This window comes from Lampetra planeri, chromosome 44 (assembly GCF_965212315.1).
Source record: "Lampetra planeri chromosome 44, kcLamPlan1.2.h2, whole genome shotgun sequence".
In the NCBI taxonomy this organism is placed as follows: Eukaryota; Metazoa; Chordata; class Hyperoartia; order Petromyzontiformes; family Petromyzontidae; genus Lampetra; species Lampetra planeri.
In genome coordinates, this window is record NC_136150.1 from 9877319 (window position 1) to 9896648 (window position 19330).

The window sequence follows — 19330 nt, forward strand, 5'->3', positions numbered from 1 at the left end:
CAGAGTCCGCAAGAGTGTCCCAGTAGAGGGTGATGCTGCTGTGGGTTTTGCGCATAATACGAGTGGGGAGGGTGCTTATTGTGCCATGTAAACCCATCAACTTGTGGCGCGTGCCCGGCATGCATGCCCATGTGCACGAGCCCATGCGTGCCCGTGCATGCATGCCTGTGCGTAAATGTCCATGTGTGCCCATGCGCGCTCACATTGTGCAGCTTGTAGTAAAGGCCACACGCGTTGCACACCGGCTCCCCATTGGGGTTCCTCCGCCACAGCGTGGTGGTCGTCGTCTGGCAGTTGGCGCACGCCGTGCCGGCACGCCGCGACGCCGACTGCACGCCGAACCATGTAGGTGGTAAAGGGGTTAGTGGGCTGTGTGTATGTATGTGTGAGCGGGGTGCAGGAAAGTAGCAGGTTGCACGCTGCACTACGAACCTGGCACCCGAGTTCGATTTCCGCTCACGGTCAACACCAGTGACGATAATCTGAACTGGTCCTGGGCCTTCCCTAGGTCGACTCAAATGAGTACCTCAAATGAGTACCTGGTGCCGTGTCTAAACATCGCCACAAGGGAGACAAAGGTGGCCGAGCATGTGATTCTTACCACACCACTCCCTACTGTGCTGCCTCGGCATTCATAAGTCGTCGCTAACAGCCCTAAACACTATGGGAACCTCATTTGCCAGTAAAAATATGATAATTGGTTTTTTTACCCTTCTATCTGGCAACAAAACTGACACCTTTTTACAAGGAGTCATGTTTGCATAGACCGCAATACCTGCAGTCATAATACAAACAAAAGACATAAGTCTGACAATGTACACTGTCCTTGAAGTTGATTGGTCCACACCCGAGACAGCTTTCCTTAGAGCCTAGTCTCACATGGGTTGGACCAGATGACGCCAAAAGGCGCACAACTCAAAGACAATGCACCATCAGAGTATGAGAGCTCGGGGCAAGCATCTACACTATGGGAACCTCATTTGCCAGTAAGAATATGATAATTGGTTTTTTACCCTTCTATCTGGCAACAAAAATTACACCTTTTTACAAGGAGTCATGTTTGCATAGACCGCAATTCCTGCAGTCATAATACAAACAAAAGACATAAGTCTGACAATGTGCACTGTCTCTGTAGGCTATAAGGAGATCTTAGCCTGTGTGTGTCTATATAGTGGTGCTGGCCACGCACCCCTAGTGTGCCGTGCCGGCCTTCATAGGAGCTCACTAACAGCACTTGCCCCAAAAATAAGTCTAGGCTACAAGGGAGATATTTGTCTTGTTGTGGGAGCAGTTAGCGCATTGTGTACGAACCTGGGTTGCCAGGTTCGATTCATGCTCATGACCACGTTGGTGTGTAACTGATACTCACAACAACAACAACGAGATACAGTAATCTTAATAAAGGTATTTGGGTTGGATTACTAAATATAAACGCGTAGTTTATCCTCCGTGTTAAACAACGAGCTCAGCACCCGGGCGACTAAAATAGTCACGGGTCATGTATCTGCCAGAGTCGTCTTGGTCAGTCAACCCACAACACCGGGGACTTGTCCCTGCTAAGCTGCGAGCCTTCCCGCACGCGGCCACGCGACAGACTCGACGTGCACCTAGCCTGGAGCTGCAAAGTCCTCACCAGGCGCCGCTTGGGCTTGATCAGCGGCCGGTTCTGCCCATTCATCTTGTGGTAGAGGCCACACGCGTTGCACAGGTAGTGGCCCGTGCCGTCGCGACGCCACAGCGGAGTCGAGGTGGCGCCACAGTTCACGCACTCGCGCCCGTCTGCCAGGGCACACGAACCCCCCGGAACGGACTCATGAGGCTCGCTCAGCGCTGCAAGAAGGGGGGTGGGGGGGCGGGGAGAGGGAACGAGGAGGAGCGCACGGCAGCGTCGCTGTGGTGTTTTTTTTGTTGTTATCAGAAATCCGAATATTTATTGTACTGCGTGAGGAATCTGATGAGCCATGAAGCTCTTTTTCAAAGGCGTCCAGTAGGGGCAAGGGGTGAGAACGTTACAGCGACTAACACAATACAAAAGCACGACAGGAGTGAAAAGTATAGGAAAGGTAAACAAATCACTTTAAAAATATATACAACTAAAACAAAACTTTTTTTCTTACCAGGTAAAGCCCACTTAAGTATTAACTTTTTTTTTAAGTGACCTGGCCACAAATGATAGCACAAGAACGTGGCTTGTAAGTGGAATTTTATAGCAGCCAAATGAATATAAATAATCTCAATGCACGTTTCAATATATACAGAAAAATCCATTGAAACACTGTCTCGACTAGTCAGAATGAGAACCTTTATCCTGCAGGAGGAATCTGATGAGCTATGATGTCCAGTCAGGGGTGGGTACATTCATAATGCAATTAGAGACCTGTAAAACCCCACCACAGAGAGACCCCCCTCCCCTTCCACAGAACCCCCCCCCCGCCACCGAGCCACTCCACAGAGCCCCCCCTCCCCCTAAACCCCCCACCACAGAGCACCCACAGAGCCCCCCCCCAAGAGCTCCCCACAAAGCCCCCCCCCACAGAACCCCCCCCCCCTCCCCCCCCCCCACTGCCACAAACAGTGCCCTCCCCACAGAATCCCACCGAGCCATGCCACAAGGTCCACCCCCACCCACAGAGCCCCCCCTAATCTCCAGACACTTTATCCTGCAGGAGGAATCTGATGAGCTATGATGTCCAGTCAGGGGTGAGTACATTCATAATGCAATTAGAGACCTGTAAAACCCCACCACAGAGAGACCCCCCTCCCCTTCCACAGAACCTCCCCCGCCACCGAGCCACTCCACAGAGCCCCCCCTCCCCCTAAACCCCCCACCACAGAGCACCCACAGAGCCCCCCCCCAAGAGCTCCCCACAAAGCCCCCCCCCCACAGAACCCCCCCCCCTCCCCCCCCCCACTGCCACAAACAGTGCCCTCCCCACAGAATCCCACCGAGCCATGCCACAAGGTCCACCCCCACCCACAGAGCCCCCCCTAATCTCCAGACACTTGACACAAACCCATGTCCAACTGGTGCTCAGCAAAGTATGTGCGTCACATACAGCGTCGACAAAAATCACAATGTGTCGACACCGTATTCGTTTGAAACGGCATGACGTAACTGACACTACCCCTCAAACACTCCAACACACTCCAAAACCCTCACCACATCGGGTTGCTACCTGTCCGAGTTTGACCTGGACAGTTCCGTGAATTGGCGTCTGGGTTGTTCGAGTGGCAGGGATTGATTCGTGATGAGATCCAGTTGCCGGTGTTGCGCCGAACTCGATTGCAAGATGCCGCACGGTTTTGGAGTAAGGGGCCTCGTTGCTGACTGGGAAATACGTCCGGGTTTGTGCGAACGGTCGGAACTCTGCCACCTCACAAACCCGAGTATCAACATGAACCTGGGTATCAACACGAACCTGGGTATCAACACGAACCTGGGTATCAACACGAACCCAGGTATCAACACGAACCCAGGTATCAACACGAACCCAGGCATCAACACAAACCCAGGTATCAACATGCACCCGGGTATCAACACACACCCAGATATCAACACAAATTTGGGTATCAACACAAACCCGTGTCATTCCCCCATGCACGTGTCACGTCATAACAACTATGGGGTTGTTAAAATTGCACCTGTAAATGACGATCAGAGACATTTGTTTGGAAGGGGCTTTTACGAATGGGGTGAGCCGCTGCTGCCTTCCCACAGATATCTTATCCAATCGTAGGCCGGATTTTCATCCCCAATCGTTCACGACTGGCAGCATTGAGCTGCAATTGATTTATGTATTTCGAATAATTTGCACAATTATTAGTGTCACTCGCCATGTCCTAGCATGGCTACCATCAATGTCACTCGCCATGCCTGAGCACAGCTACCATCAGGGGCGAGTGTCATTTGAACCAGTCAACTTCAACCGCACCTCCGATTAGCAGGGTTGGCATACATCTTCCACTGACAAGCGTGGTATGTATGTGTGTCTGTATGTTGATGAAGTATGGTCAAACGAGCCCCACGTCTGACATGACATGGGGAGGCTTTTATATAACAACTAGCATAAGTACCCGGCGTTGCCCGGGTGAAAAATATATTTCTTAATAACCTTACATATATACACAGATGGGCTGCTACCCCTGCCCCCCCCCCCCCCCCCCAGGCACGATCTCCTCGGCCGCTGTGCAGTAATATGTACGGCCTATAGTGTGGTGGGGTGTCGAGGCCTAGTACCGTGCAGAGCCTCCGGCCTCGCCTAGATTGCCCACCCGGCTGAGGCTGGGTACCGGGGCCGTTACCCCCCCCCCCCCCCCGCGCTACAATAATACTGTCTAATCGCTATAATTTTATAATCTACCGACCCTATAATAGTAATTGCACACATTGTGGTGGGGGGGGAGTGAAGAGGACGTGAAACTTTGATGAATTTACCTCAGAGTCGCGTGTTAATGCGTGCGCATATTTTTAACGGGAATTAAAAATGGCGTCCACCCCGCAGCGAATGCGTCGCTACCCGTTGCCAGGGGCAACTGCCGTCCAATGAAACCGCGTATGGTCCGGCGACACACAGACAGACAGACAGATTTGCGATTTTATATAGATTGGTAAAATCTGAAAGTCGAATCCAGGATCTTTCGGATGATACCGAAATCCCATGATCGGTCCGAAATCTAACTTAAATACTTTGAATCCAAAACGCATCTCAATACCACGTGGTGTGATAAGCCACTTTGTTGAGCTATCATTTCAGGCCAGGTCGCTTCTGAAAAATAAGTGACTTTGCCTGGTAGAATGGCGGTGTTTAGTTTTATTTGTTTGTGTTTGGGTGATGTTTACCTTTTCTGTACTTTGCACTACTTTCAAGTTTTTGTATTGTTTGTTGTTGGAACGTTCTGACCTGCCTCTACTGGACATCTGTGAAAAAAGAGCTTGATAGCTTATCGGATTCCTTCAGTATAAATATTCTGATTCTGATAGTTCATCCGTAGGGGAAGATAAGGTCCACCACGACCAGCACCACCATGTATGGGGGAAGCCTGGCCAGTTGGCCCCATCGCCGCCCCTTGTCGCACCGGCGGGTCCGTGGCCCGCTCGCGTCTTCCCCTACCTGAGCCGGAGCGTCCCTTGCTCTTGGATTTGGTGAAGGCATGAGCACTCGTGCCTCTGCCTAGAATCCCGGCCGCCGCCGCCGCTGCTGCCGCCGCCACTGCATGGTGGTGGTGGTGGGGCTGGTGGTAGGCGTGGTGGTGGTGATGAGCATGCGGGTAGAAGCCGGCGCCGTAATCGGTCCCGGCCGGGATGTACGCCGGGTACGTGGGGATGGGCACGTGGGTTGTGGTGACGGTGCCACCGATGCCAACACCAATCCCACCGCCGCCACCTCCAACGACGCCGCCAATTCCAATGCCACCACCACCACCTAAGATGTCCGTTCCCTTAGCACCGTCTGCCACCACGGACATGGCCTCCAGGTCCTTCTCTAACCCTGCGGCAAGCGGAGGGAGAGAGAATAGGTTCGCAGTACGGACCATCGCGATATCACACGGGGAGAATATGCAAGCATTAGGGGTGGGATCGAATCCACGACTTCATGCATACCAGGCATTTCTGGGGTTATTGGTGGCAGTTGTGGTATAACAATGTGTGTGTTTTACAGGAACCAGGCTATAGTTGTTGTACGTGTCGGTAAATGGGGTAGCTCATCGTTTTTTCCTTTTTTTTTCAACATTTACCATTTAGATTTGCTAAGTGAAGGACAAGTATCACTTCATCATCATCACCACCATACATCTTCGGTCGGGGTCTATCCACTGCTGGATGAAGGCACGACGTGAGTCTATCTGAGGGAAATGAAAAGCTATGTCCCAATGTACCTAAAAGTTTTTTTTTTTTAATCGACGCACATAACCGGCTGTGTCGTTTTGGTCAGAAGCATGGACAGTGACAAAGGATGTGGAACGGCAGTTGAAAATTGTGCAGACAAGCGTGGAGAGATGCGTCGCTCAGCCTACCTGAGAATTTAATTCATTGCACTCCTTTACCCCCTCAACAAAGACTTCAGGCGATCACTCCTCATGAGAACGTAACGCTCTGCTTCACTGGAAATTCCCAAAACGATTTCCACCAAAATTGCCAACCTCAACTGAACCAAGCCCACCGTGAAGATGGCAATGGTCTGCAGGAAGTGACGTCACTGGGAGCGGGAGGTCAAAGCTCACAGCGAGATGAGCACGGCAGAGTCAGAAAGGGGGTGCAGTGGGGTGAGGAGTTAGCATAGTTGGTGGTGGCGGGGGTGAGGAAACTCGCCGTCTTTTATCGGCGGACTCGTCGCGCCTCCGAAGTTGAAGAAGTGCGCTCGAGCATGGTGGTGGTGGTGGTGGTGCGCAGGGTGGTGATGGTGGTGGTGAGCCGGGTGGTGGTGGTGAGCGGGTGAGTAACTCGGCGAGTATCCGGGCGTCAGCGAAGACGGGCTGCTGCTGTATGCCACTCCGGCTCCGATGGGGGCCGGTTGAAGAGGCGGTGGTGGCGGCGGTGGCGGCGGTGGTGGCGGCGGCGGTTTGCCGAACGGTGGTCCCAGCGGCCAAGATGTGCCACTGGCCGGGTGGTGCGCGTGGCCGTGCGGCGCCAGGGTCTTGGCACCGTCGAGCCAGGGCAGCGGCGGGGCACTTGGCAGGAGATGCGGAGCGGTCCCAGAGAGACGAGAGGCGTAGATCTTGTGTGACATCTCGCTCAGGGATGGCTCTGCAGAGAGGACAGGATCGGAATCTCTGTTTATCCTGGAGGAGGAATCCGATGAGCTCTGAAGCTCTTTTTGCACAGGCGCCCAGGAAAGGGGCCACGGGGTGGGGGTTTAGTGAGTTACATCGGCAAACAACACAAATGTCTGAGCGATCACGTGGGCTGGCCGTGTGACCAGGTGGGCCGGCCGGGTCACTGTGAGGTCAGAGAGCAGAACCGCTGCCATCGCCGCTAGTAACCTGGGAATGAGCCCGCGTCTCAGAGCATGTCGACTGCGATCAAACCCGGCTCACACTGGCTCAACGTCGGTGGCGTGAGCCCGGTCACGTTCAAACGTAGCTCTGCACTTCGTTCAACCAAACGTCAGTTCGGGGTATCTCGAGGTGACCGTCGTGTGACAATGTCATTGCGTGGTCAGGCCGAGGATCGAATAATTCTGCCGAGAGGGTGCATAGCGGCATCCTCTCTCCGGAGCCAACGCCCTCGGGGCTCCGCCCAAGTCAACCCCCTTCCTATCCCCGTGCCTCTACAGTGACAAGTGACCTGACGCAGCCACAAGCCTATGGCCAGGGCCTCCTCGGCCTTCCCCCCCGCCTCCGCCTACCCCTGTCCCCATCCACGAGGTTCTCCAGCTCAGAGAACTTGTAGGGCAGGGCCAACCAAGGGGAAGCGAGGAGCCACAAGCAAAGTTTTCGTAATCGGTGTTCCCGTATAACGCAACTAGCGAGCCTCATCTTAGTTTCCTGCCATAGCTGACAGTTAAATGACGATTAATCCAATCGCTGCCCATAACGTTCTACAAAGAGACCTGAGATCAAAAGAGTTGAGTTGTGCCCTCAATGATCCCCAGAACGTCCACATCGCAGCTTCAGAGAGGCACGAGAGCAAGCACAGGAAACTTTTAAAACACGGAGCTTTGTCCTTCTGCTCAGATAAGATAACACCGTCGTTTAAGAAAATTCTTCATCACCCATAAGCTAGTCCCGGTCACCTTGAGACACCGGTTCCGAGCCTTCGCTGATCCGGGTAGCGTTTTCAAAGGTAAGTTAACCTGTCCACAACCTCGATGTGTTCGCCAGACAATCGGGCGGACTACACAACACCCTCCAGAGAGTCGAGGAGAGCCTGGGTTTTAGTTTTTACCCCCCAGGAGACCTCCAATCCCACGATCGCTCCATCTTCAGCACATCCAGGGCCTTCATCTCAAGAGAAAAATGTAAGGACATAGAGCAGCTCCGGTGGAAAATCACAGGCTTTGTCAGCAACCTGCCGCGGTGGTGAGATATTAACTACCTTGACTGGTATACAGGAGGTCGTAGGCTCGATCCCGACCCTGACGCCTGCTGTACATTTGGAGTTTGCATGTCTCTCTCCCTGTCTCTATCTGTTTTTTTCCTCTATATATGGATTCAACATGCGTTTATAGTATTCGGCTGCTATATATTTCCACATGATAAGTCACTTCGTTGAGCTATCCTTTGTGCCCAGGTCGCTTGTGAAAAAGAGCTATATAGCTCAGTGGGCCTTACCTGGTGAAATAACATTTTTTTTTCGTTTTTTATAGTTAACGTTGGTGACCTACACTTCACCAACACTAGCTGACCACGCGTCCAGGCCATGCAAGTGCTGAGAGGCTTTGGGGCGAAACAAACTCACCACCAACACTCACTCGGAGGGGGGGGGGGGGGGAGACCTCCACTTCACCAACACGAGCTGACTGCGCGTCCAGGCCATGCAAGTGCTGAGAGGCTTTGGGGCGAAACAAACTCACCACCAACACTCACTCGGGGGGGGGGGGGGGAGGGGGGGGGCTAGGAACTATACTTGCCACGATCCACCACACTCTCAGCTCTTGAACATGTGCCACCCGACCAGATCGACACTCCGCTGCGGAAATTCCACGAAGCCGCAGGAACCTCCCGAAGCAGACTGAGGAGTGGGGGAAATGCTCCCAGACTCTGCGCTATCCCTGGAGAATTGTTGATGCACCAGGTTAGCCAGAAGGCCTTCGTCGGCTGGAGTATAGGCCCGCGGGCAGATCCTGCTGACCCTCACAATGGTACTCAACCAAGGGTCCAGGTCTTAGGATCGGGTCACTGGTTGTCCGTTTGGGTGTGAAGCCAACGTTTCTCAGCTGCCGAGTTTACAGCAGACAGTCTCAAACCCTTTGCCAGTGGCGCACACCCCTGCCAGGACCTTGCCAGGTTACCGAGAGCAGAGTAACTGACGCTGTACAGTAGCTGTTGCAATGCCACTGGTCACCGTTGCCTTTCCAGATAGGCACCGCAAGACCGCGCCTCCAGTCATCCGGAACGATAGCGCACTCGTCTAAACACAGAACCACATGCAACCCCCCATTATCATGTCATTGCCCCCCAACCCCCCCACCTTGAGCAATTATTCTGTAATACCAGACTCTGGCAGCTCTCTCCACACTCTTTGATGCAAACATCCACCGGCAGTGGGCAAAAGGTGTTGGTTTTTCCGAATGAGGGCGGAGAGGCATCACCGATCGGCCAGATCAGCAGCAGCCAGAACTGTAGTACCACTGATGTCTGCGGCAGAGACACGTAGAGTTGGTGGGGAGAGGTGGGGTCCTGCACTCTCCTAAAGGTAAGACGATAGAGCCACGACCACCGTGAGTCACCGTTAGCCAACGTGAGCGGCTCCGAATGGAAGTTCTCAGAGGCACGGGTTTCAAACGAAGGAGGGCTCGATAGGATGGGAGTCGATTGACCAAAGTGGTTATTCGACCTTACTAGCAATACACTTGCTTTACCCAGGAAAGCCTCACCCAGTCCCATGCATCTTCATTAGGGGGGTCCTGCGAAGTTTCACAGTAATGGGGTCAGAGGGAAGGTGACAATGATTGGACATCTGTAGAAAAAAACCTTCATAGCTCATCGGATTCCTCCAGAATACATACAGATTCTGATTCTGACATATATCGAGTCCAGCTGAGTCATTTGTAGTGTAGTTTTTCACATTCAGATCGCGACCCTGGAACACATGAATGGCCTACTCTGGCGAATGACAGCACGGGATCTGCAACATTCACCGTGATGCAGCCGGTGCATAGTATGTTTCATTTTGGCTAGGACGTCACCGGGCGGCCGCTGGAATTTGAATCGCCGCACCTCTCCGCCAACAAGCGGCAAACAGGCGCCGCCGCTGGGCCGCGTCACCGAGTAGAGCAAGGGGAAAACCCCACAAAGACTAAGACCGCCCCCCGTGTAGCCTCAACAGACTGTTGGGGCAAGCGCTGTTAGCAAGTAGCAGCACCTATGAAGGCCGATAACGGCGCACGAGGCAGGTGGTGGGTGGCCAGCACCATGCCCCGATGCCCCCGATACCCAATGCTCGGCGTCCCTCCAGCCACAGAGGTTCTCGCCTGGTCAACTAGCCAGAGGCATCATGACCTATTTCAACAGGGGGTGTGCAAGATAAACTAAACTATTAAATTTGTTTTTATTTTACCAATTAAGGCCCACTGAGCTATATATCTCTTTTTCAGAAGCGACTGGCTATCACAAATGATAGCCCAACGAAGTGGCTTATCAACGTGTGGAAATTTATAGCAGCAAAATACTCTAAATGCAAGTTGATTATAATATGGAGGGGGAAACCGGAGGACCTGGAGAAAAATTCACGCGACCATTGGGAAAGAGACACGCAAACTCCAAATATACAGCAGGTGTCAGGGTTGGACTCAAACCTACGACCTCCTGCATACCAGGCGAGGTAGTTAACAATTTGCCCCCCTCCTTTCTACCGACTCACTTTTACTGAAATAGCTACGGATGTGTTTAGCCCGTGTACAATAATATACACATATATACTTGTATTGCGTTTAGAGGAAGACAGTTCTCACAGTGACAGTATTAATACAAAGATGTAAAGGTACAATACTCACAACTAAGGTATCATACGTTTTGCTTTCATGGCAGCCCCACCAGTCTAGCATTACCTCAAAGGGGGTGGATCACGCAACTATATGCTCCTCTATTGATATGACGATAGCCCGAGGCAGGTAATTTTTAATGAATAATTTTTCGTAATTTTTCTGAAAATGCGCTCTCGTCGTGGCCAGCAGCAGCAGGACATCCAGTGGCATCGAGCTTCTGAACTATATTGCTATCATACGTAAAAGTAAAATGAAGAAATCGTGTACAGCCTTTTGCCAATCCACTGCTGGATGAAGCCCCCCCACCCCAACACCACGTTGCTCTTGAGGGTTGTTTGACAATACTTCACCACTCTGGTCAGTCATAATACGTAATCGTATATCACAAATCGATTCGTGCACCTTTCATGTACGACCGTTAATTACCTCTAGGCGTGCTAGTTGTGCGATATTCCTTCAGGGCCCTGTATGTGTTGTCTGCAGTGTTGGCGTTTTGTCTTTGTTTTGCCGCTACTGCTGTGCCCAAGGTTCACGGTTCGAATGCAGCAGCCGCCATGATGAATATTGCGGTGAGTATTGTATCACTCAAAGTGGACGGTAGAGATCCCCCTGACGTCACTCGAAAGAGCAGACCGTTGTGTGCCGGCTTCAGGGTCCACACTTTCCAAATTACTCAATTGGGATTACACAGCAGCAATCATCGGCCCCTACTGGCAGACGAACGCCCGCTCGCAGGCCAGGTGCTGAGTCGCTTGTTGCCACACAGGGACAGCTGCCACTAGGGATACCCTTCGCGGGGAAACTGGCTCAACGGGATCATGAACAAAGACGGTCCCCGCATCGCGCGCTTTCAGATGCGCTTCTGCGAACATCTGGAATGTTCTTCCCTCTGATATTTGGAATCCACTGGAGCTATGCCACTTTTAAATCTAAATTGAAAACGAATTTCATTAGAACTCTTTTTTGTGTTTAGTAGTTTGTCCTTCCCGCACTTCCGATTAGCACGGTTGGCTACGTACAGTTCCAAAAAAGCTCAACAAACATAGGTATATCAGTGTAACAAACTAAAAATATATAATAATGTAATTGTTAACAGCAAATACCCACTGGGTGAAGCTGCATTTGGCTCAACGGGGGTGAAAAAGAAAAGTTGAATCGCTCATACGCTCAGAGAAAGGCGCAGCCCTGCAACTGCCTACTCACGTCACTGCTGACGGAAGGGGCCTCTACTGGAGAGGCGCTCTAAGAGAGTGCTACTTTGCTGCATGCTGCGCCAGACTATCTTGGAAGAGGTGGGAGTGTACCCACACTTTACCCCAACCACGCGAGACTGTAATTACATGCCCAATCATGCGACGTGAAAAACGCGAGCGTGGCTATTTTAATAAATCCATCAAGAATTCATCAAAGGGGGGTGTTGTTTCATCGTAATGAGTGGTGGGGGCTGATGACGAGCAAGATGAATGAGAACGATAATGCCATTTACGTACCCAGTAAAGGCTTCACTCGTGCTGCCTCGCAGGAGGAGCCCTGCACTGGAATGTTTGGCCCATTCAACTTATAAACACAAAGGTTACACACCAGACAAAGATCCCTCCGTGTAGCCTGTAACAGACTCGAGGGGCAACTGCTGTTAGACAGCACCTATGAAGGCCGACACGACACACGAAGGGGTGGGTGGCCAACACCACGCCCGGCCACCTTTATCTCTCCAGTGGTGATGTTTGCACACCGCACCAGGTACTCATTCGATGCTGGGTCAGAGGCCGAGGACCGGTTCACATAATCGTCACTGATGTTGACCGTGAATGGGACTCGAACTCTGGCCGCCGGGTTCATAGCACAGCGCGCTAACCACTGCGCCACCAGTACACATATACAGTTCTGTACTTCATACGCACAAATGGACAAAACACAGACAAAGATCCCCGTATAGCCTTAGCTGACTGTTGGGACAAGTGCTGTTAGCAAGCACCTATTAAGGCCAGCATGGCGCGCGACGATCTTGCGTGACACAACCCCATACCGGGCCACCTTTGTCTCACCAGTGCTTAAGTTTTTCACACTGCACCAAGTACTCATTTGAGACTGAGCCGATCTAGCGGAGGCCCAGGACCGGTTAAGATATTTCTCACTGATGCTGTCCGTAAGTAAGAATTTAACTCGGGTCTTCAGGTTTGTAGCGCAGCGCAAGGGCCCACTACATCATCGCTCCTCACATACACATTTACACGTATACGGTATATATAATTTTATATATAGGTGCGTTTTGTGTTTAGTTTGTTGTCCCCCAACTCGTGGACCCGTTTGTTTGCATATTTTTGCTACAAGTAATGTGTGGTTAATGCAGACTTGATGACCTGAACATCTTAACACCTCCTGTTTTGTTGCCAAAATGGGTAAAGCCTATTCTTATTTTTCATAATTTTTTATACTGGCAAAAAGGTCCCGTAAATATACTTCGTCAATTCCCAGTTATACTGAACGATTGTCCAACATAATCTCGACAGAATTGTCAATAACACTGCGGCCCTAAACGGAAAATATATGAGAGAATTTAACACATAGACTTTCGTAAATAATATTATTCGTAATAAAGTTTTTTGGGGTTAGATCACTTACTCAAATTGTAAATGTTGTGGTTTTGCACTCTAACACACCGGTGTGCTGAAGCAGTAACTGTCTTGTTCACGTGACAAACCTTACTGATTGGCTCTGTCGGGTGAAGGTGATTTTACGACACATTTATATTTACGCGACCTAACCCTAAAACCTTTTTTATGAAAACAGGAGACATTTCGGGCAATGGCTCTTCTTCATGGCACATAAAACACGTGCCAACACAGCAGCAGCACCAGATAACTGGTAAACAATTAGCATAACATCAGGACCGGCAATTATGGGACAGGATTAAACGTGGAAGGTGGTGACGTGACATGGCCCTGCGGAGGATGGCGATTCGAATGTAGCGGCCGCCCTGATGAATACTGCGGTGTGTGCTGACCATACTAACACTACGCGCCATTAGTTTTACTCAAAGTGAACGTTAGATATCCCCCTGACCTCACTCGAAAGAGCAGACCGTTGTGTGCCGGCTTCAGGGCCCACACTTTCCAAATTACTCAAATGGTATGACACAGCAGCAATTATCGCCCCCTACTGGCAGACTAATGCCGCTTGCAGCCAAGGTGCTGAGTCATCTGGTGCTACACAGCTGCCCCACAGCTGCCACTAGGGGTGCCGTTCCAAATGTGTTGAGATGAGCTGTAATGTAAATTGCTATCAGACGTCCGTTATCATCCACATCATCATTACGGCCAAATATATATGGATATATATTTTAAACGCATTACTATATGAAACCGTGGCACTAACAGCGGTTACTTTTCGCATAGAAGCAGATGTGTAATATTACATGTACAGAACTCCGCGTTTGTCTCTCTCGCCCCCAAGTTCAGAGTAAGCGGATGGGGCGATACGCCGACGATTTAAATTCTCTGTTGGGCGATTGCGTTTCACATGGTGGTGGTGGCGTCCTGCCGGACAACCGCGTGATGCGGCCTCGCGTGTCTTTTTTTGTTGCGGTGGCAAAAACGTGGCGTTATTTCAGCTGAAGCAGCTGACGACCGTTGACGGCGCTGCGAGACAGGAACAAATTGGTCAGATAGGCTGATCCCCCCCACCCCAAGATTAGCGGTAATTACGACTATTACCGCGAGATATATACTCGCATGTTCAAATGCCCGTCTCTCCCTCTCTCTTTCAAACAACGGGTGATTGTTCTGACCACTGTTTGGCAGAGAACTGTCGTGTTTTTTTTGTCTTATATGCCACTCATAAAAAGCAACTGTTGTTGTTTCGTGTGTTTAGATTTATTCCTCTTGCAATTATATTGCAATTGAGCTTTCGCCGCGTCCTGTCGGTCATGGGATAAAGAGCAATGTTCATTGAGAGCCCTCGCAGCTAGCAGTGCATCACCACGTGTCAGAGAAGCGCTATGCTGAAGATGATGTCACAGAACGACTTCCGAAGTCGTCGCTTCAGTCGGCCCGTTTTGTTGGAGCCGGCTTACACTGCAGGGAATTCATTGTTTTAACGTTGATTTATCTTTGTGCAATATTTAGTGATGTCCCATGCGGTGTGGTTCATTTTGTTCCGATTGCCACTTGCTTCATTACTGTAACTTTACTTTATTTGTTTTGCTTTTTTAAATATTGGTAACCCAGATGACTCTAGAAAATTATTCTTGGTCTCTTGAGCTCTCACCTGGTTACACAAAATAAACTTTGATTAAACCTGCACTGGAGGCAGGTAGGGCTCTTTTACGTCACGTGAAGAACATTTGTTGCATGTCAATAAAAAAATATGCATTTCAGAGCTGGGATTTAGGCCAATTAGGAAAGGACCAAATATAATGCGATGGATTTATTTGTGCAGCCATGGGTGGCTTGGGCTGAGAGCATTAGCTCACTACCCTTGAAAACCCGGTCTCATCACAACTCCGTTTCTGTGGGCCTATGAGTCCCTATGCAAATCTGTGGATCTCTATAAGAGTCTATAACAACAACCGCCGTTCACCACAAAGTGGCGGTGACATCACCACAACGCTTGTGTCACTTTGAGGCCGTGTGGAGTATCGAAGGGCCCTGGCAGGAAGTCACGGAACAGACCCAAGTGCCATTGGTTGTCCTTCCCCCACACCTCCGATTAGCACGGTTGAATAAGAAGTCCAACATACATACATACATAGAAATGCATTAATCATCAGCCATAGTCAATCCACTGTTGGATGAAGACATAACCCAGCCACTGCCATCCCTCGCAGAAGTCTATGGAACTCTTGAGACCATCAAGTTGTTGCACCCGGTTTAATCACGCGCTGCGGGTGAAACCTGGATTCAAACCCAGGATCTCAGCGGTGCCAGGTCAGCGCTCTGACCGCTGTGTCACATGGTCACCTAGTAAACTTAACAATACCTCTGCAATCTTACTGTGCAGAATTTACAGGTCTAAACCAAACAAAATGTGGGTGCATGTGTGTGTTTGTATACGTTTGGACATGCGTGCATGGGATTCTCGCTCACGGCCAACCAACACCAGTTATATCGATTATCTGAACTAGGTCCTTGGACCCTCCCCCCTACGTCGACTTAGCCTCAAATGATTACCTGGTGCGGTGTGCAAACATCGCCACGAGGGAAACAAAGGCGGCCTGGCATGGTGCTGGACTGAATTGCTGTTAGCGAGCACCTATTAAGGCCGGCACGCCACACGATGGGAGCGGATGGTTGGTCACCACCACCCTCGGTCGCCTTTGTCTCCCAAATGCCGATGTTTACACACTGCACCAGATACTCACATGAGGCTGAGTCGACCTGGGGGAGTCCCAGGACCGTTCAAATATTAGACATTTTTATGCTTTTAAGCTGTAAGCGGTAATCAAAACTCGCCAGGTTACACGCACAGTGCGTTAACCACTGCACCACAGCTCTTACAAAAGCTATGTACGGTGCGAAATAAGTTTGACATACGTGCACATTGTATATACGTACAGACAGCCACACAGGACGCACAGACACACTAAATCTCTGGTTTCACGAGGGGTCTCACCAATGGAAGTCCTGTAGGTTGGATGAGACCCATAGCAGCCACTTTGCACATCCGAGATGTAAAACGCATCCAGGTGATGCTGCTGCTGGTGATGAAGGTGCTGCTGCTGTTGTTGTTGCTGCTGCTGCTGGTGGTGATGATGCTGCTGCTGCTGCTGCTGCTGGTGGTGGTGGTGGTCATCGTGTGAGTGATGAGTGGAGCTGTCTGTGTAGCCATGGTGGGACATTGAGGTGGGACCTTGGAGATGCAAGGAGGTTGAGTGGCTGGCGGTGTCCAGGGCTGAGAGTCCCGCGAGACCTCCGAGGGCTCCAGAAGAGTGTGGCTGTAGCCAGCGAGGTTGCTCCGCGTCCGCGTCCATCGCTAGAGCGTCTCAAGGTGCACCTAGCCTTGCGCGGGCGCTGTTGTAGCGAAGTCAAAGTCACTTCTATTTGAATTTCACCAGGTGAGGCTCTCTGAGCTATGTAGCTCTTTTTCAGAAGCGACCTGGCCACAAATGATAGCCCAACGAAATGGCTTGTCACATGGAAATGTATTGCTGCCAAATACTCACAGTGACGAATGGCATGCGTGTGTGTCTTGGTTTGTGGTTCTTCACTGCACCTCCTGATTAACACGGTTCGCTACGTACGGTGTGATGGAAGTTCAACATATATAGATACATACGTGAGATCAACTAGGCATTAAACGAGTACCTGGATGCGGTGTGTAAACATCAGCACTTGGGGAAACAAACACGGTCGGGCCGTCGTGCTGCCCACCCACCTCTCCGTGTGCCGTCCCGGCCTTAATAGGTGCTCGCTAACAGTACGTGTGTGTCTTGGTCTAAGTTTGTGGCTACGGACTGTGTATGTATACGTGCGTTTACATATTGTAATGTTATTTTGTGTGAGTATGGATCAGTGTATGTGTATGCAGTATGTATGCGTGCTTACATATGGAGATTGCTGGTTTATCTATCCGTGTATATGCAGTGTATGTATACGTGCTTACATAGTGTGACGTGTTCGCTAACAGCACTTACCCCGACAGTCTGTCAATGTTCTATGGGGGTTCTTTGTCTTTGTTATCTTGTGACGTGTATATATATACATATATCAGTTCATTTATGAGGTATAGCCCTGTGAGCCATGCGGCTCTTGAAATGTGTGTGTGTGTTCAGTCTATGCGTGTATGTGTTCGCACTTTAAATATGATGTCTGTATGTATGAATAATGTTTCTAGCTGTGTCTATGTATGTAATATGCGTGTGTGTGGGGAGTGGTGGCGCAGCGGTTAGCACACTGTGCTACGAACCCGGCGACCTGTTTGATTCCCGGCCACGGAAAACAACATCAGTGAGTGGCAAGTGCTATCAGAACCTGTCCTGGGCCTCGCCTAGATCGACTTAGCCTTAAATTATGTCCCTAGTGCAGTGTGTCAATATCAGCAGTTGGGGAGACAAAGGCAGCCGGGCACAGTGCTACCCACACCACCACCCCTTCATGTTCTGTTCCAGCCTCGATAGGTTATCGCTAATGGTACTTGCCCAACATCCTGTTTGGTTACATAGGGGACCTTTATCTTTTTTTGAAAATATTTAAGTTAAATGATATACTCACATAGGGTCAAGTTATTTCGGATCACATACACGTTACATGAGTACACACATATACGTACGTATACACACGTACATATGTGTACATCTGTATCACTAGATACGTCGCTTGAATTTGTACTATTGCTGCTGTGTAGATTGTAGCGGCCACCAGTGGCTGTTGCCTCTGCTCCTTTTAACGACAATGGCAACTCCTTTGCCACTAAAATTGCTCCTTAATTGCTCAAACTAGTTGCATGCCACAGTACAGCTTGCTGGTCCGTTTTTCAGCTGATGCAACTAACTGGCTATTAACGATATTGATAGGTGGGAGTAGTAGTTGTTGGTGATAAAAGTTGCATGTAATAAAAGTTGCTTGTTCTAACAGTTGTTTGAGATTAAAGTAGCTTGTGACAAACGTCGCTTTTCATAAATCTTGCGTGTTATAACAGTTGACCGTGATGAAAGTTGCTCGTGACGAAGTTTGCTGCTACTCCTGTTGCTGTTCAACACTTGCGCCGTTGGAAATCCATCAATCCTGGTTACATGAAGTTTCTCCAAACGGGGAAACTCAATTCTTGCCAATATACTGCATGTAGACTGCATGTAAACTGCATGTATACGCTACATATGCCCGTGTGTCGGTGGTTTTTCAAACAAAGAGGTTATCTCACGGTGTGATCTGCAAAATAAACACACGGAAACACAAGTCAGAACCTAACAACATAAACACAATTAGGCCAATTTGTGGGGCCGTGTTTCGAATTTGTCAGAGGTGTAGTGAATCGCATGGGGTGGAGCGGTGGCGCAGTGGTTAGTGCACTGCGCTATGTGTGAACCCGGCTAACATCAGTGACGAGTCCTCTCTAAACTGCTCCAGTTTCCCAGACCGATTTGCCAATCCGCGCACACACCGGCGTGGTTGACGTAGGGTGAAGTGGCTCATATGAGTCCTTCATCCAGGAGTGGATTGACTCAGAGTGTGTACATTTACCGTAATTTGCAATCAATCTATATTTCAGTTGTGGAAGAAAACTGGTTGCGGGTTATAAGTCTACCACGCGTATCAACACAGTACCTGCTCATACACAAAGCCACAAGTACACAGAAACATTGATACTGTACATGCAAAGACAAAGATCATCCGCATAGCCTGCACAGGCTGCTGGGGCAAGTGTTCGTGTGAGCAAGCACCCGCGAAGGCTGGCGCAAGTGCGTGGCGAGTGGTGTGGTCAGAACCACGACGCCCGGTCGCCTTTGTCTCCCCCAGTGCTGATGTTTGCACAGCGCGCGCCGGGTACTTATTTCAGGCTGAGTCGACCTAGGGGAGGCCAAAGTTCAGATATTCGCCACTAACTGTTGACCGTGAGCCGGAATCGGGTTTCAGTTGATGGGTCGTAGGGTTGGGTTTATGATCTAGGGAAGGCTTAGGAACCAATATATTGAGTATAAAACATTTTCCCCCAATCTGTTTCGTAAATCTACACTTTACGAAATTAGG

General features: G+C 50.2%; 1 protein-coding gene across 11 annotated transcripts in view; it reads right to left on the bottom strand.

Moving 5' to 3' along the window:
- The window catches only part of LOC144732927 (GATA-binding factor 2-like), a 66559-nt gene that overhangs the window by 6149 nt on the left and 41080 nt on the right, over positions 1-19330 (bottom strand). For 6 of the 11 annotated variants that reach the window (XM_078614602.1, XM_078614598.1, XM_078614595.1 and 3 more), the window contains 5 exons: positions 16257-18511; positions 6311-6745; positions 5112-5489; positions 1634-1830; positions 204-329 (listed from right to left, as the gene is read on the bottom strand). In XM_078614602.1, coding sequence (XP_078470728.1) covers positions 204-329; positions 1634-1830; positions 5112-5489; positions 6311-6745; positions 16257-16614 — 1494 coding nt within the window. In that variant the 5' untranslated portion in view covers positions 16615-18511. The remainder of the gene's footprint in view (positions 1-203; positions 330-1633; positions 1831-5111; positions 5490-6310; positions 6746-16256; positions 18512-19330) is intronic. The other 5 variants (XM_078614603.1, XM_078614601.1, XM_078614599.1 and 2 more) reach the window with 4 other exon arrangements.